This window comes from Oreochromis aureus, linkage group 14 (genome assembly GCF_013358895.1).
Source record: "Oreochromis aureus strain Israel breed Guangdong linkage group 14, ZZ_aureus, whole genome shotgun sequence".
Lineage (NCBI taxonomy): Eukaryota > Metazoa > Chordata > Actinopteri > Cichliformes > Cichlidae > Oreochromis > Oreochromis aureus.
Genome location: NC_052955.1, coordinates 33356394 through 33380626, shown reverse-complemented (window position 1 = coordinate 33380626; position 24233 = coordinate 33356394). Strand labels below are relative to the sequence as shown.

The following is a 24233-nucleotide window of genomic DNA, read 5'->3' as shown; positions in this document are numbered from 1 at the left end:
CATTTGGTGACCCTGGGGTCAGACCCATTTTTAAATATGTATTACATAAATATTTCAGCAGTAGGTGAGACAGTGTAGGAGGGTTCTTCTCTGATTCTGCTTATTTCGGCAATCAGTGTATTAGTCTTACTAGTATTACTTAGTCTTACTAATTCTCTACTGCATATGTATTATGCATAGAATCATGGATAGTGTAAGGAAAACACAAACTAAACAGACTGCAGGCAGAGTCTGTCAATGATTACACTAGACGGCTGAAATGCAGTGAGATGAAGCAAAGAGTGCAGTTGGACGTTGCGATCTGTTCATCTCTCTGTGTTAAATGTTGCTGTGGTTAGGTTATTATCAGCTCTGATAAATTATGAGGTTTATCAGAGCTTCTCCTCCAACATCACCTTTGGCCCTCCACATACAACATCATCTTTGAGCCGTAGATGAATTCAATGCGAGCATGAGCGCGCGGTACCGCTGCTGTTGTGAAACCATGTCACAACAGCACAATATTTTATGAAAATCACTGCAGCTTCTGAAAGAGATCCAGAGAGTGAGTCATATTGATTCTGTGTCGGACACAGTCTCTGCTGGGGTATCTGATTCAATGAACAGACATGGAAGAGGATTGGATTAGATGGCAGCTTTCAGAATTATTAAACACAAACAAGGAACTGTGATCCAACGCCGAAACCCCGCACAAATAAACCAACCAGAAACTTTTCATTAACCCGAACTAAGCAGCTCAGACATTAACACAGAGAAACACTGTTGTAAAAATGTGAGCACACACTCATGCTCAATTGCTGATAAAGTAACTCCAGCTGACTGAGGCCTGAGTGTCTTATCTTATCAGGAAGCGTTTCATCAATAAAGAAAAAAAAATCTGTGTTTGAGTCAACAAAATTTCTTCCCTTGAAGTTTAAAAAAAAAGGAGAGAGAAGAATGTCTCCAAAACTCCCAAACTTATCGCTAAGGTAATCAGCACACATCTCCATGCTCCACTACAGCTCATCTCCACTCCAGCACATTAGAATGAGTGATTGCGGAAGTCGGAAATGGAGATTGGAACAAGTGCAGGAGACTCTTTACAGTGCATCAGTGTGATGCTCAGACCTCCAAGCATGCACAAAGTCTACTCTCAGCTGTAGGTAATATGAGATTTTATATCACAACACAACACACAAACCCACATGAGTGTGTTTACAATGCAAAAAAAATGCAAACCTGAGCTTATTCTGCATACATGTACACACACTCACTGGAAGGACAAACAATGACCCTGACCTTTGGTCCACACACACATGCTTTCCTTTTATATCTTAGTGAGGACATCTAATTGACATAATGCTTTCCCTATCCACTCACCCTAACCCTAACCATCAAAAATGAATGCCTAACCCCAAACCTCAGCCTAAACCTAACCATAACCTAACTGTAACCCTGACACTAAAACCACATTTTGACCCTGAAAAATGCCTTCAAACTTGTGGGGAATGTTGGTCCTCACAAGCATAGTAATAGTTGAAATTTTGGTCCTCACATAGTGGTATAAGTGTGAACACATACACACATGCACACTCAAGCACTTTCACACACACACACACAGGAACAAACACGGTATATATAAAGGGCTGGGCGACGCACTGCCTCTCTCTTTGCTTGACAAACAAACGTTACGGCAAACTCCTGCCTCCAAACGCACACCAGTCAAACATGCCTGCAGATTACAATGGACGCTGGGAGATGGTGAGCAATGACAACTTTGAAGATGTCATGAAGGCCCTCGGTAAGTCGCGCTCATGCAAAATCTGATACGGCATAGGAGAGAATTTGGCTTGGCAACTCTCTTTAAAAATCCAACCCAAAAACACACACTGTAGCTTACTGTAGCTCAGTTACAGTGATGTATTTAAAAGCAGCCAAGTAGACAGGAAGGTCTGGGCAGGAAATCTAGCATGTGTGTGACAGAAAAGATGAGAGAGCAGCAGTGTGAGAGACAGATGAAGACAGTGGAAAGAGGAAGGGAAAAAAAAGAAGAGTGCTATGGCACTGCTTCATTTCCTCATTGAGCTGCTGTCAGGCTGAGTTAACCTCCACTCTGTGAGCGGTTGCCGTCTGTTACGACGCCAAATAAATATTGATTCACTCCTTTCTGCATTTTCATCCTCCACGATCCGCAGAAATGGAAGACAGATTCCGACCCTGGATCAGGCAGCGGGCCAGCTCGTCAATTTTTAAAAAAGAAGGAGGGAAGAAAAAAAAGGCTCTCCTTCCTTCCTTTTTTTTTTGGCGTGTCGTTGATCAGGCCCAGAAACACTTTCATTATTCACGACTCTATCTGCAATTCATAAAACAACCCTCGGTACACTCGGCTCACACAAAATCCAGGAAATCCTCAATGCCTCCGCCTCATTTCCATCCAGCGGATGGGAAAATGACATCCTTATGGAAATGGGTCAAAAATATCATTTAGATGGGTAAATATAGGGACCTCATCTGTAAGAGTGATGGGAAGAAATTGAATTTTCACTTTAGGGCAAATGGGATATGAATATCTAAACGGTCAGGATGGGTGGTTCTCTTTGGCAGAGCCCAAACTGAGCGGGATGGAGAAACTCATTTAGGCCTCTTCTGACTGGGAGCAAGGTCATTTTTAAAGGGTAAACGAAACTGTCAAAAGGACCGGTAGGAGAGGAATCATAATAAGTGGCCTGTGGTGTTGTGTGCATTTCTGTTGGATGTGTGCTTTGGGTGTGTCTGCGCACAAAGACAGGACAGAATATTCTTCACAGACCAACAAAGAGCTGATGCCTCAGCTGACCCTGCATTCATTTTTTGCATCCCTGCATGCTTGCAGACATTGACTTTGCCACCAGGAAGATCGCCGTCCACCTGCATCAGACGAAAGTGATAGTCCAGAATGGAGACAAGTTTGAAACAAAGACCCTCAGCACCTTCAGAAACTACGAGGTCAACTTCACTGTGGGTGAGGAGTTTGATGAGTACACAAAGGGACTGGACAACCGAAACGTCAAGGTAGGACTGAATTTGTTTACTCCGAGAACCTTTAACAAGTGCACCTGGAACACCAGTGATGCATTAAGGTCTATGTCTTTGTTCTATATTGTGGTGTAACAGACACTAGTTACCTGGGATGGGGATAAGCTGGTGTGTGTTCAGAAGGGGGAGAAAGAAAATCGTGGCTGGAGACACTGGATTGAGGGAGACCTACTACACCTGGTAAGAAAAAACGTGACATGCTGGGAAATTTCTGCCATATATTTAGATGTTCTCGTGTTTTGAATCTTGAATCAAAAGCAGTTAAAACTTACTTAATGGAATCTTATCCATTAAGTAAGTTAAATGTCATAACAGCGGGCAATAACAATAAAAAGATAATGAATCACTATCTAAAAAAAAACATGCGGGCTCAGCCTTGTTGTGTAATCTAGACAGCCATGTGTTGCACCATGTTGAACTTTAAGTCTGAAGGTCTGTACCTTTTGTTCTAGGAAATCCACGTTCTCGACAAAGTCTGCCACCAAGTATTTAAGAAGGCGAAATAACACGGGAATGAAGTTCATCCGCACAAAACCGTCTGCTGTGTCTTTTTATAATGTGATTATGGAGAGCTGCAATAAACTGATGTCACACAACTGTACTGATTTACTGTGTTTTTGATGTGATATATTTTGTCTATTAAATGCATACAAAAAGTGAAGTCCAACCTTGCTCATAAATCCAGTACTGGATTAAAAAGTACAGGCTTTTAAACACATAAAGAGTGCATGTTTTATACATTAAAATTCACTTTTATAATTAAAGGTTTCTCTGATATGTAAGTAATGTATGTAATAATGTCTGATGTCTAAACTATACAAAACAGAGAAAGACAAATTAAACACGCCAGAATGAATAAAGGAATGCGTCAGAAAATAACGTTCATATTAAACTCTGTTCTTCTGTCAGACAAACGTAAATAAAACATAAAAATAATAATTTGCTTGGAAATTATTGAGCACCAAATGCGGAGGTAAAAGTTTACAAGTGACACCGTGTTTTGCTTCTACAAGAAATGCGGAAGAATCCACGTTGGATGAAGCTGTGTAAATCACACAGCGGCTGAGATATACAGGCCGGAAATTCTTGTCTTCACAAGAAAAGATTTATGTTGTTGCTGAGCAATACGAAATGTGTTTGAAATGGTGCTCACCCCCCCAAAACAGGAAGCAGCACCTATATATAAACCTGCACACATACTGTAAAACAGGATACAATCTATCCCGTATAGCCCACTGTAACTTGTTGAAATATCTACCTTTATATATTTAGTGTTGCATTAATTACTATACCTAATAGTTGATTCACAGCTATTGTGTAGCTCTGAAAACGAGCAAACCTGTTATAAAATGGCATTTTCTAAGCCATATTTATATGTACAGAACTACTGCTAGCTTAGCTTTCCTGTAAGTGTAAACATGCAGAGCTAACATCTTGTTATTGAAGAAATACTTATTTGCACAAACGCTTTTAAAACTAGCAAAATCTACAAGACAGGTGTTTATACTCAGCCTTTTGGTTCTATATTTGGCTTTATAGCCCTGTTGAAATTTGGGAGTTCAGGCTTATTTTGGAAAATCTGTACCGGAGGTAGTTTTTGCAGCTCCTCGAACTTTCTTACAGAAACTTGCTCCGCTGAGCTCCACAGGCAGGCAGCAGTGAGGCCCGTATTTACAGTAGACAGCACCGCAGAGACTCACCGATGTGCAGTCATGGTAGGTGCAACTGAAAAACTAAACTGTTTATGTGACTTCGGTTATTTAAGAAAAAAATTATAGTTATTTCGTTTGCAGTTTTTTTAAGGACGTTTGTCAGCGACCTAATAATTGTGACATAATAACTTGGGATAACTTTGTATGTCTTAAACTCTCAAAATGAGACAATGAAAAGGCTAAAAAAAAACACTTTTGTCTTTTGGTTGTTGGATATTTTGAACATGCATTCGTAATACTAAATAAGCAGAGTTACCAAAAGACTTGAAAGGACCTGTAGTTATGGAGCAGGCATGCATATAAAATCTGGTATGAGAAGTATCAACAGACACAACCCCACCCTCAAGGTAGCCAAAAATTGAAATCAAACAGCAGCTGAGACAAGCTGATTACTGACAAAATTGGATGATTAAAGCTTACTTTAACATATTTAACGGCGTTATTATCTCTTTGTCTTTTCACTCTTATTCCACAGCCTCTGAGACTGGACATCAAGCGGAAGCTGACAGCTCGGTCAGACCGGGTGAAGAGTGTGGACCTGCATCCCACTGAGCCGTGGATGGTGGTCAGCCTCTACAGCGGCACCGTGGTGGTCTGGAACCATGAAACACAGGTCACTATCCGTCTCTGCACATTTGTACAAAGCCGTTTGATCTCCCCCCTAATCGCTCGTTGAGTGGTTACATGAAATAACCAATCTTTTCATCTTCCTTCGTCTGTGGTTTTGATGTCTTTAATGGTGATGTAGTCTGACAGCATGGGGCTTTTTTCTGTGTGTAGATGATAGTGAAAACATTCGAGCTGTGTGATCTGCCTGTAAGAGTGGCCAAGTTTGTAGCCAGGAAACACTGGGTCATCACTGGAGCCGTAAGTATTTGAATTCATGTGCACTGCTGATTCAAAGCTTTTACTTTTACTTTTGCTGTATGTTTTTTGTGCAAATAACAATACAAATGTGACAGTTTTAAGGTTAAAAAGAATGAGTCTGTTGTGTGTAATGTTGGCTTTGGTAGATGACCCGTTTCTAATGGGCAGAGAAATTCAAATCTCTTTGACTGTCTGCAGGATGACATGCAGGTCCGTGTGTTTAACTACAACACGCTGGAGAGAGTTCACTTGTTTGAGGCTCACTCTGACTACATCCGATGCATCGCTGTCCACCCCACACAGCCATACATCCTCACCAGCAGTGGTAGGAAACTGCCACCACACATACTCACATAAACACAAATGCTCTCATATAAAATGTTACCTCATGCATATAACTTTTTAAACTTTGCAAGCTGTAATCAGAAATCATCATCATCATCATGTTTTTTCCTGCTTCTTGTTTACTGTCTCTCTATGCTCTGCTCTCCTTGCCTTTTCCCTCACCCCAACCGATCACAGCAGTTGGATGGCCTTTCCGTGTCTGGCTTTTTTTGTGATGTGGTGCTACGGTGTGTAAATAAAATTGAATTGAAATTACGTTTCTCGTGTTTCCGTGTTTTTAGATGACATGTTGATCAAGCTGTGGGACTGGGACAGAAAGTGGTTGTGCAGTCAGGTGTTTGAGGGACACAGTCACTATGTCATGCAGATTGTCATCAACCCCAGAGACAACAACCAGTTTGCCAGTGCCTCTCTGGACAGGACTATTAAGGTATACACACACGCACACACAAGCACACCTAGCGAATACAGGAAAGTAATTGTAAGAGCAGGCAAGGAAGACCGCTGTAGGCCATGAAGAAATGAAAGTGTTTTTCAGTTTAAATGAAGTTAAAGGAGACAAAAAGGAGGAACACACAGGTGTAGTTTCTCTACAGGAGGAAGAAAAGGGGGATTGGTGGTCTTCATTTTGAGAAACACTACTGCTAACAACAGAATTTAAGTGAGACAGGAGCAGTAATTTGCTGACATTATTCAGTTGCTCAGTGATAAACAACTCAATTGTTGTACTGTAGGTGTGGCAGATGGGCTCCAAGGCTCCCAACTTTACTCTGGAGGGTCATGAGAAGGGAGTGAATTGTATTGATTACTACAGTGGAGGAGACAAGCCCTACCTCATATCAGGGGCTGATGATCGCCTGGTCAAGATATGGGATTATCAGGTTATCACAAACACACTAGACTGCTTTTTTCTTCCTTTCTGCACCCTAGGGTCAAAACAGTTTATTGCCATAATTATGTGACATGTGAGACTATTATACAAAACATGCAAAGAGGTACGCAAAAAACAATAAAAATACAATAACAACACACTACAGTATTAAGAAAATATTTCCACCATAACCTGTATATAAAAGATGGACATATTCACTATGACATTACCCACTGTTATTTTCAAGCCTTCAGTTTGACCAATGTGTATTTTATTTTATTTTTAGATGAAAAGTTACGTCTAACTTATCCGCTAACAGTAGTTAGCTTGGTTTGCAAGGAGTATCCAAACACTGCACATAGTGCATGACACAGACACAGGTACCTACTAATTAGGGCTAATATATAAATAAGATATTAGAATTTCAGTCAACAAAAAAATGTAATGCAGACATTTTTGGATGGTCTGATTGTCAACACAATAATCACACTCATTTCACTGAGGTAACCTAGCAACCTGTCACTCAAATGGGAGCACTGTTATCCTTCCTGCATCAGTGTAACTCCTCTTTAGTCTATAAAAGCAAACATGGAAAATGATGGACAAAAGGCCAAACTCTCATCGCCACTCCAAAATAGATAATCAACACTATCAAGTCTTTTGATAGTTTCATATTTGAAGTTAGCTCCCTGAGCCAGCAGTGATGTTGGTGCACTGTATAAAAGTATCCACAATCTACCAGAGTATGTAAAAATATGAAAAACATGTAGTGCTGACTCAAGGTTAATGACAGCTTAAACTCGAGGAGTCTTTCATCTTTGGTTTCTATCTACAAGATTTGGGCAAAGCTGTTTTCAGTTAAGGTGTGTGTGCATCAGGGTGCGAAGCACAGATTGCAAATTTAGTCTGAAGACGTGACTGAAAGAGTTCAAGGTCTACCTGAAACTGTAGTGAACATTGGTACCCATAGCTGAAATTTCCTTGCCCTGATGAAGTGTTTGTTTTGTTGGCAATGTTGAAGGTGTTTCTCATTCGCTAAAAACTAGACACAATTAAGTGCTATCATTGTTTTCTGGACATTAGAGCCCTTTGTATTTGATTTTTTTTCTATGTATGTACACTGTACATGCTAAAAAAGCAAAATAAGTAAAAAGCCTTAAAGATACATACCTTTTATTCTAAATACAGCTAAATCAGGACAGTTAAATAACTCATATGGTTATCATGAATGGAAAGCAAAACCATATCTATGTAACCATTTCTATTTCTGCTGTTCCCATTTAATTTAGCAACAGTAATAGGTGCATCTGTAGTAGAAGTAAAAAATAGGAAGGAGTTTCCATAATACTCCCTATATTCTTAACTATAAAGCCATTAAATGGAAAGTCATTGTTCTTAAGCAGTTATTCAGCGTTAATATAGACAGTTCATACACACGTTCATGTGCATTCATATAAAAATCTTACCACATGTGAAAAGAACAATAAACACGGTGTGTGCTTTATCTCCCTAGAACAAAACTTGTGTTCAGACTCTGGAGGGTCACGCTCAGAATGTGACCTGCGTCAGCTTCCATCCTCAGCTGCCAATCATTCTCACAGGTGCTGAAGATGGTGGGTCAAACATTCGTACATTTTTGTGCTCCCAAATGGGCACGGCATCTTGCTTAAGGTTTGACCTCTTTGTCCTTTCCATAGGCACTGTTCGTGTGTGGCACTCCAACACCTACCGGCTGGAAAACACACTCAACTATGGCATGGAGCGGGTGTGGTGTATATGTGGCCAGCCCAGCTCCAACAGTGTGGCTATAGGCTTTGATGAAGGCAGCATCATCATCAAGGTAGTTATATTTGTAGTTTTCTCACAGATTTTCTGAATGGACTTTTTAAGTAGTGACGTGGTTAAGATTCAGCTGATGATGTAACATCTCTGTCCTCCATTTCTTCATACACCGTTCTCTCTTTTTTCCATTTATTATTGTTAATCCTTCTTCATCCACTCCCTCTTTGTTTCAGATTGGTCGAGTGGAGCCCGTCATGTCCATGGACTCTAGCGGGAAGGTTATCTGGGCTCGTCACTCTGAAGTGCAGCAGGCCAACCTAAAGGCACTGACAGAGACTGAGATAAGGGATGGAGCAAGGCTCCCTCTGAGTGTGAAGGACCTGGGAAGCTGTGAGATTTACCCCCAGACAATCCAACACAGCCCTAATGGGAGGTAAAGCTCCAGGCTTTGGGTGGAAACAGCATGAAGTTCTGACTAATGTTTCTTTTTCCTCTAACCAAAATATGACCGTTATTAAAGTGTAAATTAGACTTGAACTAGATTTAACTATAGTGTAATTGCCTATGATCGTTTCAGTGCAGGTAAGATAGTGGCAGCCTGCATGCTCACTGAGTCTTTGGGGTAAAAATCTTAAAGTATAATTTGATAATCATGTGTGTAATTTGTATCTTTGCACACTGACAGATTTGTAGTGGTGTGTGGGGATGGGGAGTACATCATCTATACTGCCATGGCTTTGAGGAACAAGAGCTTTGGCTCTGCTCAGGAGTTTATCTGGGCGCACGACTCTTCACAGTAAGTCTTTACTTTTACATTAAGGCTCAGCATTTTAGAAAATATACTTTGTGCTGACTTAGATAAGAAAACCAATGCTCTCTTTTTTTACATTTTACACATCGTCCAATTTCAAATCAGTTCAATTTAGTTTTATTTGCTAAATCGCAGTAGCCTTCAGGCTCTTTTCTTTTTGTAAGGCCCTACAGTAATACAGCAAAAACTCCAGCAATGACACAACCCCCAACGAGTAAAGCACTTGGCGACAATGGGAAGGAAAAACTCCCTTTTAACAGGAAGAAACCTCTGGCAGAACCAGGCCAATCAGGGAGCGGCAGCCATCTGCTGAGACTGTTTGGGGATAAAGAGAGAGAGGGAGAGAGAGGACAAAAACATGCTGTGAAGAAGAGCCAGAGATTAATAATAACTAATGATTAAATGCAGAGTAATTTTTTTAAAAACAGGATTTTAACTAGCTCATCTAACTGTCAACATAAACCCAAAATATGTACTCCTGAAAATGGTCAAAGGACTGATTAGCCTTACTGTAAGTCCCCTGTGGTCTGGTACATTATTATTATTCATATTGTTATAGGTATGCAGTCAGAGAGGGCAACAGTGTGGTCAAAATATTTAAGAACTTCAAAGAGAAGAAGACATTCAAACCTGAATTTGGAGCTGAAGGTGAGTTTCATGTCATGTTTTTGTTTGAATTTGAATATATATTTGAGAGCATATGTGTGAGTATCTGTGAATATGTATTACTATCCTGCATCCCTACAGGCATCTTTGGTGGCTGCCTACTAGGAGTGAGGTCAAACAGCGGCCTGGCCTTTTACGACTGGGAGAGCTCTGAATTGATCCGGCGTATTGAGATCCAGCCTAAACATGTCAGCTATAATCCAATGAGCACTTTATCAGCTTAAGTCGATACTAAATTTACTACTGTGGCTTTCTAATAGGAGTTGTTTTGTTTTTTTTAATTGTGTCTTTAGGTCTTGTGGTCTGACTCTGGGGAGCTCGTCTGTATCGCTACAGATGAGTCTTTTTTCGTGCTGCGCTACCTACCAGAGCGAGTGTCCACAGCCCAGGAGTCTAAAGAAGGGGTGACAGAAGATGGGATAGAGGCTGCCTTTGAGGTCAGAGACTTACATGGTCAATTGTCTAGACTATTTAAGTAAAAATTGGACGTCTTAGAAGAATTCTGTTACCTTTTTAGATAATTTCTCAATCTCTTTTCTGTCTGTCCTCTTTTTCCTGCTGGTCAGGTGCTGGGGGAGGTCCAAGAGGTGGTAAAGACAGGGGTTTGGGTGGGAGACTGCTTCATCTACACCAGCTCTGTTAACAGACTCAGCTATTATGTAGGAGGAGAGATAATCACCATTGCTCACATGGACAGGTAAACTCACAAATATGTATCTGCAAATCCATTTTGGTTTCTTTTTCCTTGGCATATTCATAAATGTTCCTGTAATGCTGCAAAATCAGTTGTATGGCTATGAATCAATTTAGCGTCTTATTTTATGTTTTATTTCCACTTGCTATCCAGTAAATTCAAAACTACAGACTGTCTTTCTTTGGTGTAGGACGATGTATCTGCTTGGCTACATCCCGAAGGATGACCGTCTCTACCTCGGAGACAAGGAGCTGAACGTTATCAGCTATTCGCTGCTGCTTTCTGTGCTAGAATATCAGACAGCTGTCATGAGGAAGGACTTCAGCACTGCTGACAAGGTTCTACCCACAATTCCCAAGGAGCAGCAGACCCGTGTAGCCCGCTTCTTGGAGAAACAGGTATGTTTGCATGCCAGCTTTTACCCTTGGAAATCCATCTTTGTGCTTCTCTTGCTCCTTTAGCTGAGTAAAAATTCAGGACTTGGACGAATGCATAATTTACAGAACATGAGGCAGCCAGATGGAGTGATACCTCTGGGCAGAATTTCTTTGTGTTTCTTATAAAACATATTTATCATGCAAGGGCTTTGGCTTCTCACGCAGTCACTTTCCCCCCATTCATATTGCTTCATATATCTAGCCTCTACTGCTGGCCATCACAACAAGTGAGAGAGGATAATATACAGAATACAGACTAATGAGAATGTTATTTTGTGCTGTGTAGGGCTTTAGGCAGCAGGCCCTCGTTGTGTCCACTGACCCAGAGCATAAGTTTGAACTTGCTCTGCAGCTGGGAGAGCTCAAGACAGCCTATCAACTGGCCCTGAAAGCAGAGGTGAGACCTCGGACACTTTACTACTACTAAATGTTAGCAGCTATGTAAGGATGTCTTTAGACACTGTGCTACTCTGAGCAAAATGCTAAAGTTAGCTAAAGCTACAGAGTGGAATAGTTGTGTGGTGTATATTCACATAAATAAGTCAATGATTATTGGTTTTGTTTTTTATTCAGCAGCTCTGTAATATGATACATAATGTGCACAGAATCAGTTATTTCTCCTATACATGCCTGACAGTGTGAGTCACAGACCTGGTGTCCCTTATTTAGTAACCGCTTTACAGGGTTTTGTTGTCGAGGTTCATGCCTTTCGTCCTGAGATAATCCGCTCTCCTGTCTCTTTGGCACCTCTGCTCTCGGGGGCCGAGTCAGTCAGAACAAAAATGGAAGCAGCTGGCAGAGCTTGCAACTACAAAGTGCCAGTTTAGCTTGGCTCAGGAGTGTCTCCACCAAGCTCAGGATTATGGGGGATTATTGCTTCTGGCCACCACTTCGGGCAACGTTGACATGGTGGGCCAACTGGCTGAGGGGGCAGAGAGCGATGGGAAGACCAACGTGGCCTTCCTCACCTACTTCCTGCAGGGGAGGTGAGTGTGTCAGGGTAAAGAGCACAAAGGAGGTGTTTAAACTGGCTTATGTGTTTAAACTTTATTCTTTTATTCTGTCATCACCATCCTTGTGTTTTTTGTATTTGCTCAGAGTGGACAAATGTCTGGACCTTTTGATCAAAACAGATCGACTGCCAGAAGCTGCATTCCTGGCAAGAACATATGTGCCCAGCCATGTCTCAAGGTAATGCTGCTTCTAATGAATACCTAACATATGTCCAAGTGTAACACTCTGCCTGTGGGCTTACATTAGCCTATCTGTTTGTGTCCTGAAGAACCTCTGCATGTATTACTTGGTGTGCAATTATATTAAGTTCCTGTTTTCCTCCCAGCTGTTGAAATAATTACTAGTCTGAATCAGAGTTTTTAGAAAAATGTTGTTTCTTATTAATGAGAATTTCTATAATATATTATGCATCACTGTGGCGCTGCGTGTGCTTCTCTTCCTTCAGGGTGGTGAAGCTGTGGAAGGAGAGTCTTTCCAAGGTTAACCAGAAGGCAGCAGATGCTCTGGCTGACCCCAGCCAGTACACCAACCTGTTCCCTGGCCTCCAGCAGGCCCTGCTGGCTGAGCAGTACCTGAAGGAGACTCATGTTGGGGTCAGACCTGCTGCAGAATACCCTCTCATTACGGTCAGTGCGAGAGTCAGTCGAACTATATTTTCAAAGTTAAATCAGCATCTAAGATTTTTGCATTTAGTTGCAAAGCTTGTTGGACTATAGCTGTTCATACTTTGAACAAAAGTTGAGTCTGAGATGCCACTTTTTTTGGTTCTTTAGCCAAATGAAGAGCGCAGTGTTCTGGAGGAATCAGCAGGTTTTAGACCTAAAGGAGAAATCACGGACTCAGAGGTGAGAGCACAGTCTTCATCTCTACACATGCTCATTCAGTCAGTGCAGTCGAACAGGCTGCTCTTGTGTGTGAATAAGTGCCTGAGCCATTATAAATGTCACAGCAGCATACCAGTCTTTTTTAATTTCCTTCCATGGTATCTTGACTACAGTGTAATATCCTAACCTAATATGTGTCTCTAGGGCAACAATATTAGCTAATGGATGATAACAACAATGAAAAAAATTTGTAATGGTTCACTGCGGGAAGCGGAAAAAAAAACATTCAAATTTACCACTGATTTAGCTCCTTTCACACTTGACACTGTTCTCTTTCATCCACCGTGTGCTAGATGTTGCTCCTTCTGTAAAACTTAAACGTAGTATATGAATTTTAAAAAAGATATAACTTAAACAGATGATCAAAGCCAGCGGTTGAGCAAACACTGCAACTCCTTTTCTGAGTTTGATTGTTCTGTGTTTTCTTTAAAGCCAGGGGCGGAGAGCATTAGTGAGGCCGCCATTGTGCCAGTAGTAACAGAAAGTACATATTCAGAAGTTGCAATAGTGGAGGAGGACACTTCACTAAAACAAGAGTCGACTGATCCTGTTTCAGCAAGTGAAGAAGAATCTGTCCTGAGAGCAGCGGACCCTTTTCCAATTGTTGCTACAGAAGAACAAGCAGTGTCAGAATCATGTGAGTTTAAAGCAGTGAAGGTGGGCACTAAAGCAGACACTCTAGTCTCTGTAGAGGAGATCACCAGGATGCCTGATGAGGAGGCTGAGATGGTACGGCTCAGTCCTGTGGAAGATGTCGGGTCATGCGTGAAGAAAGACCTGGAATTATCTCCAGCAACTGAAGCTCCACCTGCTGTCTGTGCTTCTGAAACAGAAACCACTCTAACAACACAAGAAGCACCAAATGAGGCATTAGCAGCTGAGGATGTCCTGGTTAGCGCTGGTCTGACGGTCGATAATGAAGTTATGTCCGAGCCTATAGCACCTGGTGAAATGATCATTCAAGATCTGGAAAAAGATACGATCCCCTCAGAAGTTCCAGGTACAATGGGTGGAGCAGCAGAAACAGAAGAGACTCCTGTTACGTGCGAACTTGTTGCAGAAACAGCACCTTCACACACAGCAGTGGAGGAGCTCATCTCTTTTGAAACCGCAGATGTTCCAGCGCTGGACACAGCTGTCCAGATTTTACCGGAGCTGACCCTCGATCCTCTGCTAGACTCGCTTGAAGATGCAGTGCCAGTACTGAAGCCAGTCCCGGCGCAGGAACGAGAACAAGAGAAACAAACTGGAGAACTTCCAGTAAAGCCTCCTGTTATTCACAAGGCTGAGCCAGAGGTTTTAGCCCTCGCCGTAGCTCATGCAGAAGGAAATGCAGCAGAAGAGAAAGAGGAAGGTCCTGAAAGAACTGAGGTACTGCCAGAGGACCTCGAGGCGAATGATGAGGTAAACAAAGGTTTATAAGACTGTTACACTAATATTGCTTTGAATGTTAAATCCAGAATTGTTTTGTCTTTCACCTGTAGGCCCTGGATGATCTGGACAACTTTGACCTGGACGATATTGACACCACAGATGTCAACCTAGATGAAGATTTCCTGGGTGAATAGAAACTAGTCTTTCACAAGCCATTTTTTCTGTTCAGTAATAAGAGTTTTATAAATCGAAACAATTAAGACTAAAGTGAGTATTCGGCATTTGCATTCTTACGTCTGGCCTAAACCCTTATCCAAACACCACAAAAACCAGCCTCCCAACTGCCCAGATCCCAGACTAATCAAACACAATGGAATAAGCCCAACCCGCCTACCTTGCAGCCCACAAATCCCAAAGTATCTGCTCTCGAGGCATGATGCCAGACACCGTGAAAACCTTAGGAAGCCTGTCCATGCCTCAGTGGGACAGAGCTGTTTTGCTGGTTTCCAGCCACGACTCTGATGAGACCAGGCTGTATTTTAACACTATCTGCAGATCCAGTGTATTAAAGTCAAAAGTGTACCGACAGACAAATAGGCATTTCTTCATTGTTGCTAGCGTGCCTTTATTATTTTATTTTAAATGGTTAGTAGCTTTAAATAAATACTTTGGGGTTTGCTGTGTCTCAAATGAATTTAAGTGCTTCCAGCTTTACTTGCTGACATAAACATAGCTTTAATAGGAAAGAATCGCAATACCTCTCCCTGTTACTCATGTCACAAGCATCCGACTCCAAATTATTTCAATGCGAGTTAAATCTTCTGCATGCCATTCCACTTTATGTATACACCACGTCATGCAAACCCCCCATTTGGTTCTTCTCATTGTCTTCATAATTAAAGTCATAATTTTATTTTTAAGCTTATTAAATGATCAAAAACATACAGTATGTTGCTGTTGCTAGTGTGTTTAAAATGGTTTTCTGCTTCCTTTGTTCGAAATAAAAACTGCATGCTACTGTGACTGTTTTCTTGGAGAGTAAACTAAAGGAGCTTCCACAGTCTCTCATACAACTCCAATAACATGACACTCAAGTACAAAGGCTGTATTTATTTTATGTACATGATATAAGGAGACACAAAGCTTGATTCAAAGAACTACACAGACAATTTCTCCACGTAAGAAACAAACATCTTAAAGTATCTCACAAGACGTTTCAGCCAACTCTTCAAATTGTTGGTTGTGATGTGAAAAGGTTTCCTTTGGAGAACCATATTTTACTCTTGGCCCAACACAAAAACAACAAACTCATATTTTATACATGAGAGGCAGGATTTCCCGGCATTCTGTATAGCATTTCTCTATTGAGGTATGGAGCAATCATGAAGCAGAGCCCTCAACAGCAGTCTGTTCATAGGCCTGCAGAGCCAGCTCGATGTACCCCGACCTTTGGGAGTCCCTCTGGGCATAGATCTGCAGGGGCACACATGAGCAAAGGGGAAAAGAACAGAGATCAATTACACTAAAATACAGTCAAAGTGCAATCACAGTATTAATAGTATTATTACTGGACGTAGTGAACACAGCTAAGATTGGGTTTCGAAATCAACCGTGACTAAATGAGAGGCCTTGAATGTAGAAGACAAACACACACCCACACCTCCTGCCGCTAACCTCTCACATTAAATGGTTGTCATTCTCAGTGTCTCTCCCCATTACTTCAAGGCTGAAGGCCTGTGAGAACAAATAAGTCCTGATATATCCTGGACTTGGTCCCTCTATTCCCACGTTAGAGGAAAAACCCAAACGTCTAATGCAGGAAACAGCCTAGATTTGACCTCTTAGGAGCTACACTGACTCCTGATTCACCTCGAATATCCAGGAATACCATTTATGTAAACTAGATCAAATAGCAATACGTTAAACAGACTTTAAATGAACTCAAGTGCCAAACAGAGCTACGAATCAGCAGGTACTGTTTGTCACAGTTCAACTACCTTAAGCAGGTCGGTGCCTGTGGCCTGTTGGCTGGCAGCTTCCCGGGCAGACTCACTGTGGGGGTGGACCATGTGGAACAGAGACACGAGGCTTACAGCATCCTGGAGCCTGGAAACACCAGCACACACACTGAAGGCTAAGATCAGAATTTTGCCAGCAGGTACAGCGTACTCAATGTAACTCAATTCTAAAATAGTGCAAAAGCTTAAAAAAACAAAACTCACAGCTCTCTTTTTAGCATGTCCACTATGAGCCCATCCACCCTACGAGTATTGACTAAGTACCAGGCCATGCCTCCGAAGTGTCTGGTGGACCGCAGCAGATCATATTTGCCATGTTTGTCCAAGTCCTCATATGTGGCCGTGTGTACCTAGACACAAAACACATTAAATGAATAGAGACCTTGATGATTTAGTAGCTCATTTGTAAATAATCAGCACAACAATCAGCATGCCCCTTTTTTCACTTCATATCAAATAAAGCAGAGAACATATATAAGGACAGAAAATTTCACAGCTTAACGAGCTCTAGGTACAGTTTACAGATCTCAGTGCAGCCGACGATCAGGTCAAAATACCACAAGCTCACTGTTTTACCTTGATGTATTCTGAAGAGTCTGGCTCAAACTGGACGAGGCACAAGTCCAACACATCCTCATGGCGGTCCTGGGAAAACACCAACTAATGAAGAGAAAGAGGTATCAGTGGGTAACAGTGTACTGAAGAAACCCTCCACACACAGTGACAATGAACAACATGAGGTGATGATCATTTGTTACTCGTGGTTAATAGCTGTTTTTTATGGACAGAATAATGTGTAGATTATGATATTATCACAACACTTCACTCGTGATATTTTATTGTGATTTTAAACATTTTGTGATATGCTGAGTTTGCAATAACATATACTGTGATTTATCTGCAAATTATGTCCTCCAGTGATAAACTTTATCTTATTAATTAAAACAAATATTGACAAGGTTTTCAGTCTCTTCCAGTTGAATGACTTTAATTGTTAGGCACACAGGCGGACCTACATTGTCATTAAAACCTGTCGTAAATGCTGCACCCACCTGTCAAACTGAGCTGTTTGTATTACATTCTAGTCAAACAACTGAATGCAAATGTGTGGACTGCTGTACCATTACATACATTTAGAATATGAGACAGCAGTCAACGCTCCTCTGAGAGAAAATGAGCCATATTAATCACATATGAATCCACAGCCTGCAAGTTAATGTAACCCTTTGTGTTCTACTCCAACTTTCCTCGGCCTTACAGTTCTCTCCTCTGTACAGTCTAGACAGGGCTGTGTCTGTGATAAAACACTGTGACAGTGTCACATATCTTATTCCAGTGTCTTCAGCATGTACCCTATTCTCTTAGCTCACTGTTAACAGTGAGGTAGGTTTGTCACTCACGAGGTAGGTTTGTCATTTCCTTCAGGGCCAACCTTTGGGATCAATAAAGTTTTACTGAATTGAATTGAATCAAATTGAATCATGATAAGTAGGTCAAGTGTTAGTTGTTTTTTGGCTGAGCTGATTTAACATGAGGTGTCCTGTAATCAGTCAGCAGTATTTCAGGATGGCGGTGCGTGAGACAACTCACGTTTGTAACATTCTCAGAGTATTTCACTTACACACTACATTTTTGTCCCCGACTTGTTACAAAAGAAAGAAAAACAAACATGTTTTTGATTTAAATGCAGATGGTGCTTTTCTCATTTCTTTCTCTGATGCCCATTTGTTGAATGAACGTTCCTCCTGCATGCTGACAATCATCAGCACCCTCTGGTGGACTACAAAAGGAACTGATTTTACTATTCTAGTAATTAAAAGTTTAATTTGTATCTGCAATTATAAACTACAAAGAATAAAATAAATAATAAACTAAAATTTGGTGCCCATGTATGGATACAATGTATCCACAGTAATGCTATACAAGCAGTAGTATTGACTATGTGCACGATAGCATATGCTAGTTCCGGTGCGGAAAATCCTGTGTGGAGCTTTGTTTCCGGTGTCCTATTCGCGCCCTGTTTAATGTCCAAAAGAAGTTAACCAAATGAATGAATTAAGCGTCGATTTACATTTCTATAGATGTCTTGGTCATTTACCCAATATATCTGTAAATGATGTTCACGGACTTGTCGATATTTTGCCCCCACGCCTCAGAGTAAAGGAGAAAAGGGATTCAAATGTTATATTTCTCAGCTGTCCCTCGTTTATTGCGGGTGTTATGTTCTAAAAATAACCAGCGATGGGTGAAATCAAGTAGCCAATTTTATTTTTTTGATGGGTGGACATCGTGGACATCCAGTACTGCACTTTTTAATTTAGAAGGTAAGTCACAACATTCCCTTCATACATACTAATGTATAGAAACCCTCACCAGCAATCGTTCATTTTTTGTGTGGCTTTTTTCACGGTTTGTTAACATGCTGTGTAGGTGTGGACATAACGGGAAACATCTGTGACTGTTGTTCACCTGTAGTTTGAATGCTGAACATTTGCCTGTTTAAAGAATAAGACCAGTCACTATACAGAGATGTGCTTCTGAATGTGGACGATGTGTCTTATGCTGCAGTGATGCAGTTCTGCTTGTGTTGAGTGATGCAAACAACCAATCGATCTAAACTCTTTAAACGTCAATCACGTGGTTACCGGCTACCGGCGAAAATAATCGGGACGGTAAGCCAATTTCTGTTTTAGCGCATTTGCGCCGCTGTGTGTTTTTGTGGTCTTCTTTTGCGGCTAATTTAGTGAATTTTGGTCTGATCGTGGTGAAACTTGGTGTGTGGAGTCAGTGATAGCTCTGGGAGTTAACCAGCCTATCTTTAACCGGTTACTTATATGAAGTCTGAATAATTTCTGGTTCGGTTTTGTTTGTTTAGCGGACTTCTGCGCATTTACGTAACTGCTCGTTTAATCGCGGCTTATTTTCGGTGTGTTTGGTGGTTGTAGAAATGGTTTATATGACATTTTAGCTGAGATTATGAGGTTTCTGTGGATACCACACGTCTGGACTTATATTTCTCAACCCGCGTTATAACCGATTAAACGTGATCTCCTCCTTTTTGCCCCGGTACCGGAGACGTGGGGCTTAAGTGGTTAAACGTCAAAATCTATCATTAGATTTTTTTGTGACACAACAGTGGTGAGTGTTCCCACCTTCTGCTCTTTGGAACTTAACGCAATCTTTCCATTTTCAAGTTTTGGATATGATTTTGGAGTATATCTTCGCAGTAGCGATTTACCGCAAAGTAAAGCTACCAGAAATGTGCAACCCCACATCCGGCCTCAAACCAGGAAGTTAGCATTTTCTCGTGCACATAGTCAATTCTGAAATACATGAAGGTTGGAAAATTAGGTCCAAATAAGAGTTTTCCCTTATTAGCCCTGTTAATAGAACATCAATGTAAACAAGGATAATGATGACTATGTGTAAATAAAAAAACAATTTTGACAAGTAGAGTAGACTACATCAACTCATTTTATATCAGTGCAAACATGAGCTGCATACCAAAAAATAAAATAAAATAAAAAAAAATCACAGATCCAACAATTCACAATAATGGCTAATAGTGTTCAGCAAGCTGTGACGATGAGCCCAGCAAGCAGAATAAAACGACGCTGGATCAGGCAGACATAAATGGAAGGCAGCCATTATTAAGCGTATTAACTACAGCAGTTCAAGTCCAAGTATCTGCTGTGGGCCAGCTACACACTCTAGTGTAACACTTTCAGCGCATGATGTTTTCACTGCGACCAATGACAAGTAAAAGGAAAAACCTCATGGGCACAAAATGAAGCCTTTGTCTACAGAAGGCTGGTGCCACTTATAAAACCTGAGCTCTGTAAATGATGCATGGAAGGAATTTTATGGAATACAATTTCAAAAGAAGAAGAAGAAGAAGAAGAAAGAGAGGTGGGAGAATTCTTAGGTTCTACCTTGAGGTTCTCCTCTTTGAACAGAAGTGGTGCAGTGAGCTTGCGTCCCTCCTTAGGGAAGTAGACCTGGATAAGTCGGTCTCTCTCCTCCCAAGTGGCCTTCCTAAGGGTTCCATTAGGTTCCCGTACAACTATAAATCTTTCCTGTTGAAAAGACATACAGAATATATATATATGGTATATTTTAGTAACATTCTTGAATCCACAGCCATATCAAATCGGTGAGTTTTAGGCAATGAAGGGCATACAGATATATATATTATGGAAGCTCACGTCAGTCAGGACCCCTATAATAAAAAGTCTGTATTTTAAATATGGCAGTCTGGCACAGAGCAGGTATCAATAAAAGCAATCGTGATCAATGTTCCCTCTAAACTGCGCACGTGCGCAATTGCGCACTGCTGGCACGGTCTCTGCGCACAGAAAATCTGCGTTGCGCACAAAAAAAAAAAAAAAAAAAAATCTAACCTGAATTGAAATTAAAATTAATACTTTAACAATTCTGTTTTGCAGTGTTAGTCAGTAAGTGACTGGCTGCTCCAGTATGGGATGAGAATGATGCCACCTTATCCCATAGTCCAGCCAATAATGCGATTCACATTCGTATATACGCAGCTAATCAACGTCGTTGACAGGCTATGACAGCGTCCTTATGTGCCGACACTGGTGTTTTAGCTAGCAAAGCGACGTGGCTGATGTGCAGTGAAGCCACGTTAATGACAACGTGTACAACCATTGGAGATGTGAGCAGGACAGACGGAACAATTGACGGAAAAAGTGTGGACTTTATACCAGTTTTTAAATTGTGTTGATAGGCCACGTAAAAACAGAGTTATGATAAAAAATATCTGCAATGTTTGGTTTTCTTCCTGAATACTATCGCTGTTTATATTTACTGCGGGAAGAAGCGGTAAAAACAGCGTTTTATAAGGAAAACGATCGAAAGCACTCTCCACCTGTGAGCAAAAACAAACCCCCACCCCCCTCTCTCTTTCCTATTCGTCCAAAAAAGTACCATGTCGACCAATCAAAAAAATGATATGGCAACGTGACATCTAGTTGTTAAGAAACGGGGGGAAGTTTTAAGAGTGACGGCGGTGCTTTGAGATGTGAGAGATTTGAGGCGTTTAGCGCAAATCTTGTGTAGTTAGTGTGTAGTGTAGTCAATAGTTTTGTTGTGTGTGTCAGAACAATGAGGCGGCTGCTGAATGTTACAGGTGTTACAGGAGTGATCCATCTCCTGTTGTCAGGCCTGCAGGTATCAGGCTGTTGTTCTCCTTTATCTCATAGTGGACAGAAATTATTTTTTGGAGTGGCACAAATAATTTGTGTGGCATCAAATTTGATGCAGAACAGCTGATTGTTCTGTAAATAGTTTGAAATGTTTATTTAAAAATGCCTTGGCTGCATTTAAAAAAAAAGCTGCAAAAAACTTTGTTTGCCAAACTGAGTTACTTTTTTGAGGAGTAACTATATAATTAATTGCCCAGCATTGATCATTATATACTGTATTTGGCAGCCAGAGAGTTACAGGACTCTCTCCCAGACCACAGACTCATAATACAAGTCAGAGCTTTATAAAAACAAATAAAAACAAAAAGAAAATTGTGTTTTCGAAATTGGAGTTGAAGTTATTTTTAGTTCCAATAGTGTTAACATACTACACAGGTCATGAACAAGATTTTTTTTTTTATTTTCATTGTAAGTGGACTAAAGCAGTTTAAAAGTAGTCTAACATAAATGTAAATGCTGTAATTTGATTATTTTAATAAACCATGTAACTTGGATGGATTCGATGCTGGCGTGACCACAGTGCACACGTCTGCTGTCGCTCACAGTGGTCCAAGGGATCGCTCAGGGAGTTTGTGTGTTCGCTCAGACACATGAAAAATTAGAGGGAACATTGATCGTGATGGTGACTAAATGAGAAGCAGGGGTGGAAGTGGATTGCAAAGTCACTTGCAGATATGAAGCAAATGTGGCTTAAAGCAGATAAAACGGAACATCCTATACAAGAGTCGCGAGTTAGATATGTGGAAGGGTAACTACTGCTCTGCCAGGACTGCGGTTGATCGACTTGTGGAAGCCAACTAACACCCAGTTAAACACACACAGAACAAGAAGTGTGTACCCTGTGTGGAATATTATAGGTGATGTCTGTAAAGGCGTATTTAGCCGTGTCCATGCCGTCAAGGATCTTATCCTCACAGAGCACATCGCTGATGGGCTTCCTCTCTGGCAACAGAGGGGGCATCTGCAGCAGCTTTTTAGCTTGCTCTTTGGCTAACTCGACTGCCTAGAATCACAAAAAAAGGATTGGATGAAACAAAAGCAACACCAACATATGTAAGAATGTATGCGATCAAAGGGGTGGACTCTGTAACACTTCATCTACAGGGCACCTGTTCCAGCTGTTCATCCGTCATGAGTTTATACGTGGGTGGCTTCAGCTCCTGCTTAATGGGTCGGTACACTTTCTGCAAGTCCAGGCCTGTAATCCTGGTGAGAATGTCCTGCACAGCTGAATCGGTGAATTGGGGCTTTGCATGGTCTGTGGCAGCTGCAGAGAAAGACATACTAGTTAATGAGTTAAATAATTTACAAAGTCTGGCTTGGTGACAGTTATGTTTAACTGTAGACTGTTTACTTTCCAGACGAACTTAGCTTGTATAGCATCATTCATTGGGATTAGCAAGCATCGACTATACCGGCCAACACCTCCAAATACAACGGCTTGTAAAAGAAGCTAAGCCTTTACATGCTGCACATAAGTGCCGAAAGGCAGGGCGACAATAAAGCGTCCGTGAGCGTTTGTCTCCGGCACCCCAACTGCTGAGCCCAACGAGCTACAAGGTCAGCGTTACAGCGAAGAAAAAGCCTGAGCTGTAGTCATGTTACCAGCAATAAAACGCACCTTTATCTTGTGTTTCACTGCAAAAAGTCCTCGCGCCAGACCTCATCAGTATCTGTTTGCTCCTTTGCACATTTTTCACCCCAGAGCAGCTCCGCAACAAGCACCGTGCTGTTCCGAGGGCCGCCATCTTTGTTATTACCTCATCTGTGCGACAGGACCTTTCAACCTTGCTTGTGAACCCCCGCCCCCAAGTGATCATGGGATATGTAGTATGTTTGCACAACTCTACGAAAAATAAAATAAAATCACCTTTATTTGTTTGTTGCTTTCTCATACCTTGCGCGGTTTAAATAAATAATGATGAAAAAATTTAAAACTATTTTTTATTTTAGAGTGTTAAACTGTGGCTGTTTAAAAGAAGCTTTTTTTAATGTGTTGTTTTTGGGTACTTCATTTTTGGGGGGGTAAAGTATTGATATTTAGAACTTGTCTACAACAAAACTTCATAGAAGAATATTTAAAAAGTTAATTCTATTAAAAGAAAATCTCAGTGAAAATATCCACCAGGTGGCACTGTGCTACCACATGCGCTTAGCCTCACTAGTGAAGCCTTCACTTGTGACCTTAGTGTGGGCACTGGAAAATAATTCATTTTCAAAAATGTCGTACCATTGTATCAGATTTTCAAAGACCTTTTTTTCTTATTTGTTTGTTCCTCTTGTGCAGTTTAATTTTGGGTAGCCCACACACATTCCTAACTTGCCATTACAGCGTGTTCTTGAATTGTCTGATAACTGGATAATCTGTCTGGAAGATAAATTACACACTCTTCTTCCAGCGAAAAACATATGCTACATTTTTTTCTATGTAAAGATAGGTCTGTCTCAAAAAAATACCCATTGGTTGTTTTGAACTTTG

The 24233-nt window shown here is 41.1% G+C and overlaps 3 protein-coding genes across 3 annotated transcripts; 2 read left to right on the top strand and 1 right to left on the bottom strand.

Annotated features, from left to right (window-relative positions):
• The first annotated feature begins 1626 nt into the window (after nucleotides 1-1626).
• Nucleotides 1627-3655, top strand: LOC116321632 (retinol-binding protein 2). Its single transcript, XM_031741536.2, has 4 exons — nucleotides 1627-1780; nucleotides 2852-3030; nucleotides 3133-3234; nucleotides 3507-3655. Exons 1-4 carry the CDS (start codon nucleotides 1708-1710, stop codon nucleotides 3558-3560), a joined length of 408 nt encoding a protein of 135 aa, XP_031597396.1. The 5' UTR covers nucleotides 1627-1707; the 3' UTR covers nucleotides 3561-3655.
• An 856-nt stretch (nucleotides 3656-4511) lies between these two features.
• Nucleotides 4512-15528, top strand: LOC116321623 (coatomer subunit beta'-like). The gene is made up of 22 exons (XM_031741521.2): nucleotides 4512-4769; nucleotides 5242-5379; nucleotides 5547-5633; nucleotides 5832-5958; nucleotides 6260-6408; nucleotides 6713-6859; nucleotides 8363-8462; nucleotides 8547-8689; nucleotides 8865-9064; nucleotides 9317-9427; nucleotides 10002-10090; nucleotides 10190-10296; nucleotides 10402-10545; nucleotides 10675-10805; nucleotides 10993-11200; nucleotides 11526-11636; nucleotides 12011-12225; nucleotides 12338-12430; nucleotides 12699-12879; nucleotides 13027-13098; nucleotides 13570-14541; nucleotides 14622-15528. The coding sequence occupies exons 1-22, from the start codon at nucleotides 4767-4769 to the stop codon at nucleotides 14703-14705; spliced, it is 3612 nt and encodes a 1203-aa protein (XP_031597381.1). The 5' UTR covers nucleotides 4512-4766; the 3' UTR covers nucleotides 14706-15528.
• A 78-nt stretch (nucleotides 15529-15606) lies between these two features.
• On the bottom strand, nucleotides 15607-23540 carry mrps22 (mitochondrial ribosomal protein S22). Its single transcript, XM_031741574.2, has 8 exons — nucleotides 23376-23540; nucleotides 22864-23021; nucleotides 22593-22757; nucleotides 20462-20605; nucleotides 17106-17189; nucleotides 16734-16879; nucleotides 16509-16617; nucleotides 15607-15984 (listed from the first exon to the last, which is right to left on the bottom strand). The coding sequence occupies exons 1-8, from the start codon at nucleotides 23500-23502 to the stop codon at nucleotides 15892-15894; spliced, it is 1026 nt and encodes a 341-aa protein (XP_031597434.2). The 5' UTR covers nucleotides 23503-23540; the 3' UTR covers nucleotides 15607-15891.
• Nucleotides 23541-24233: the final 693 nt, after the last annotated feature.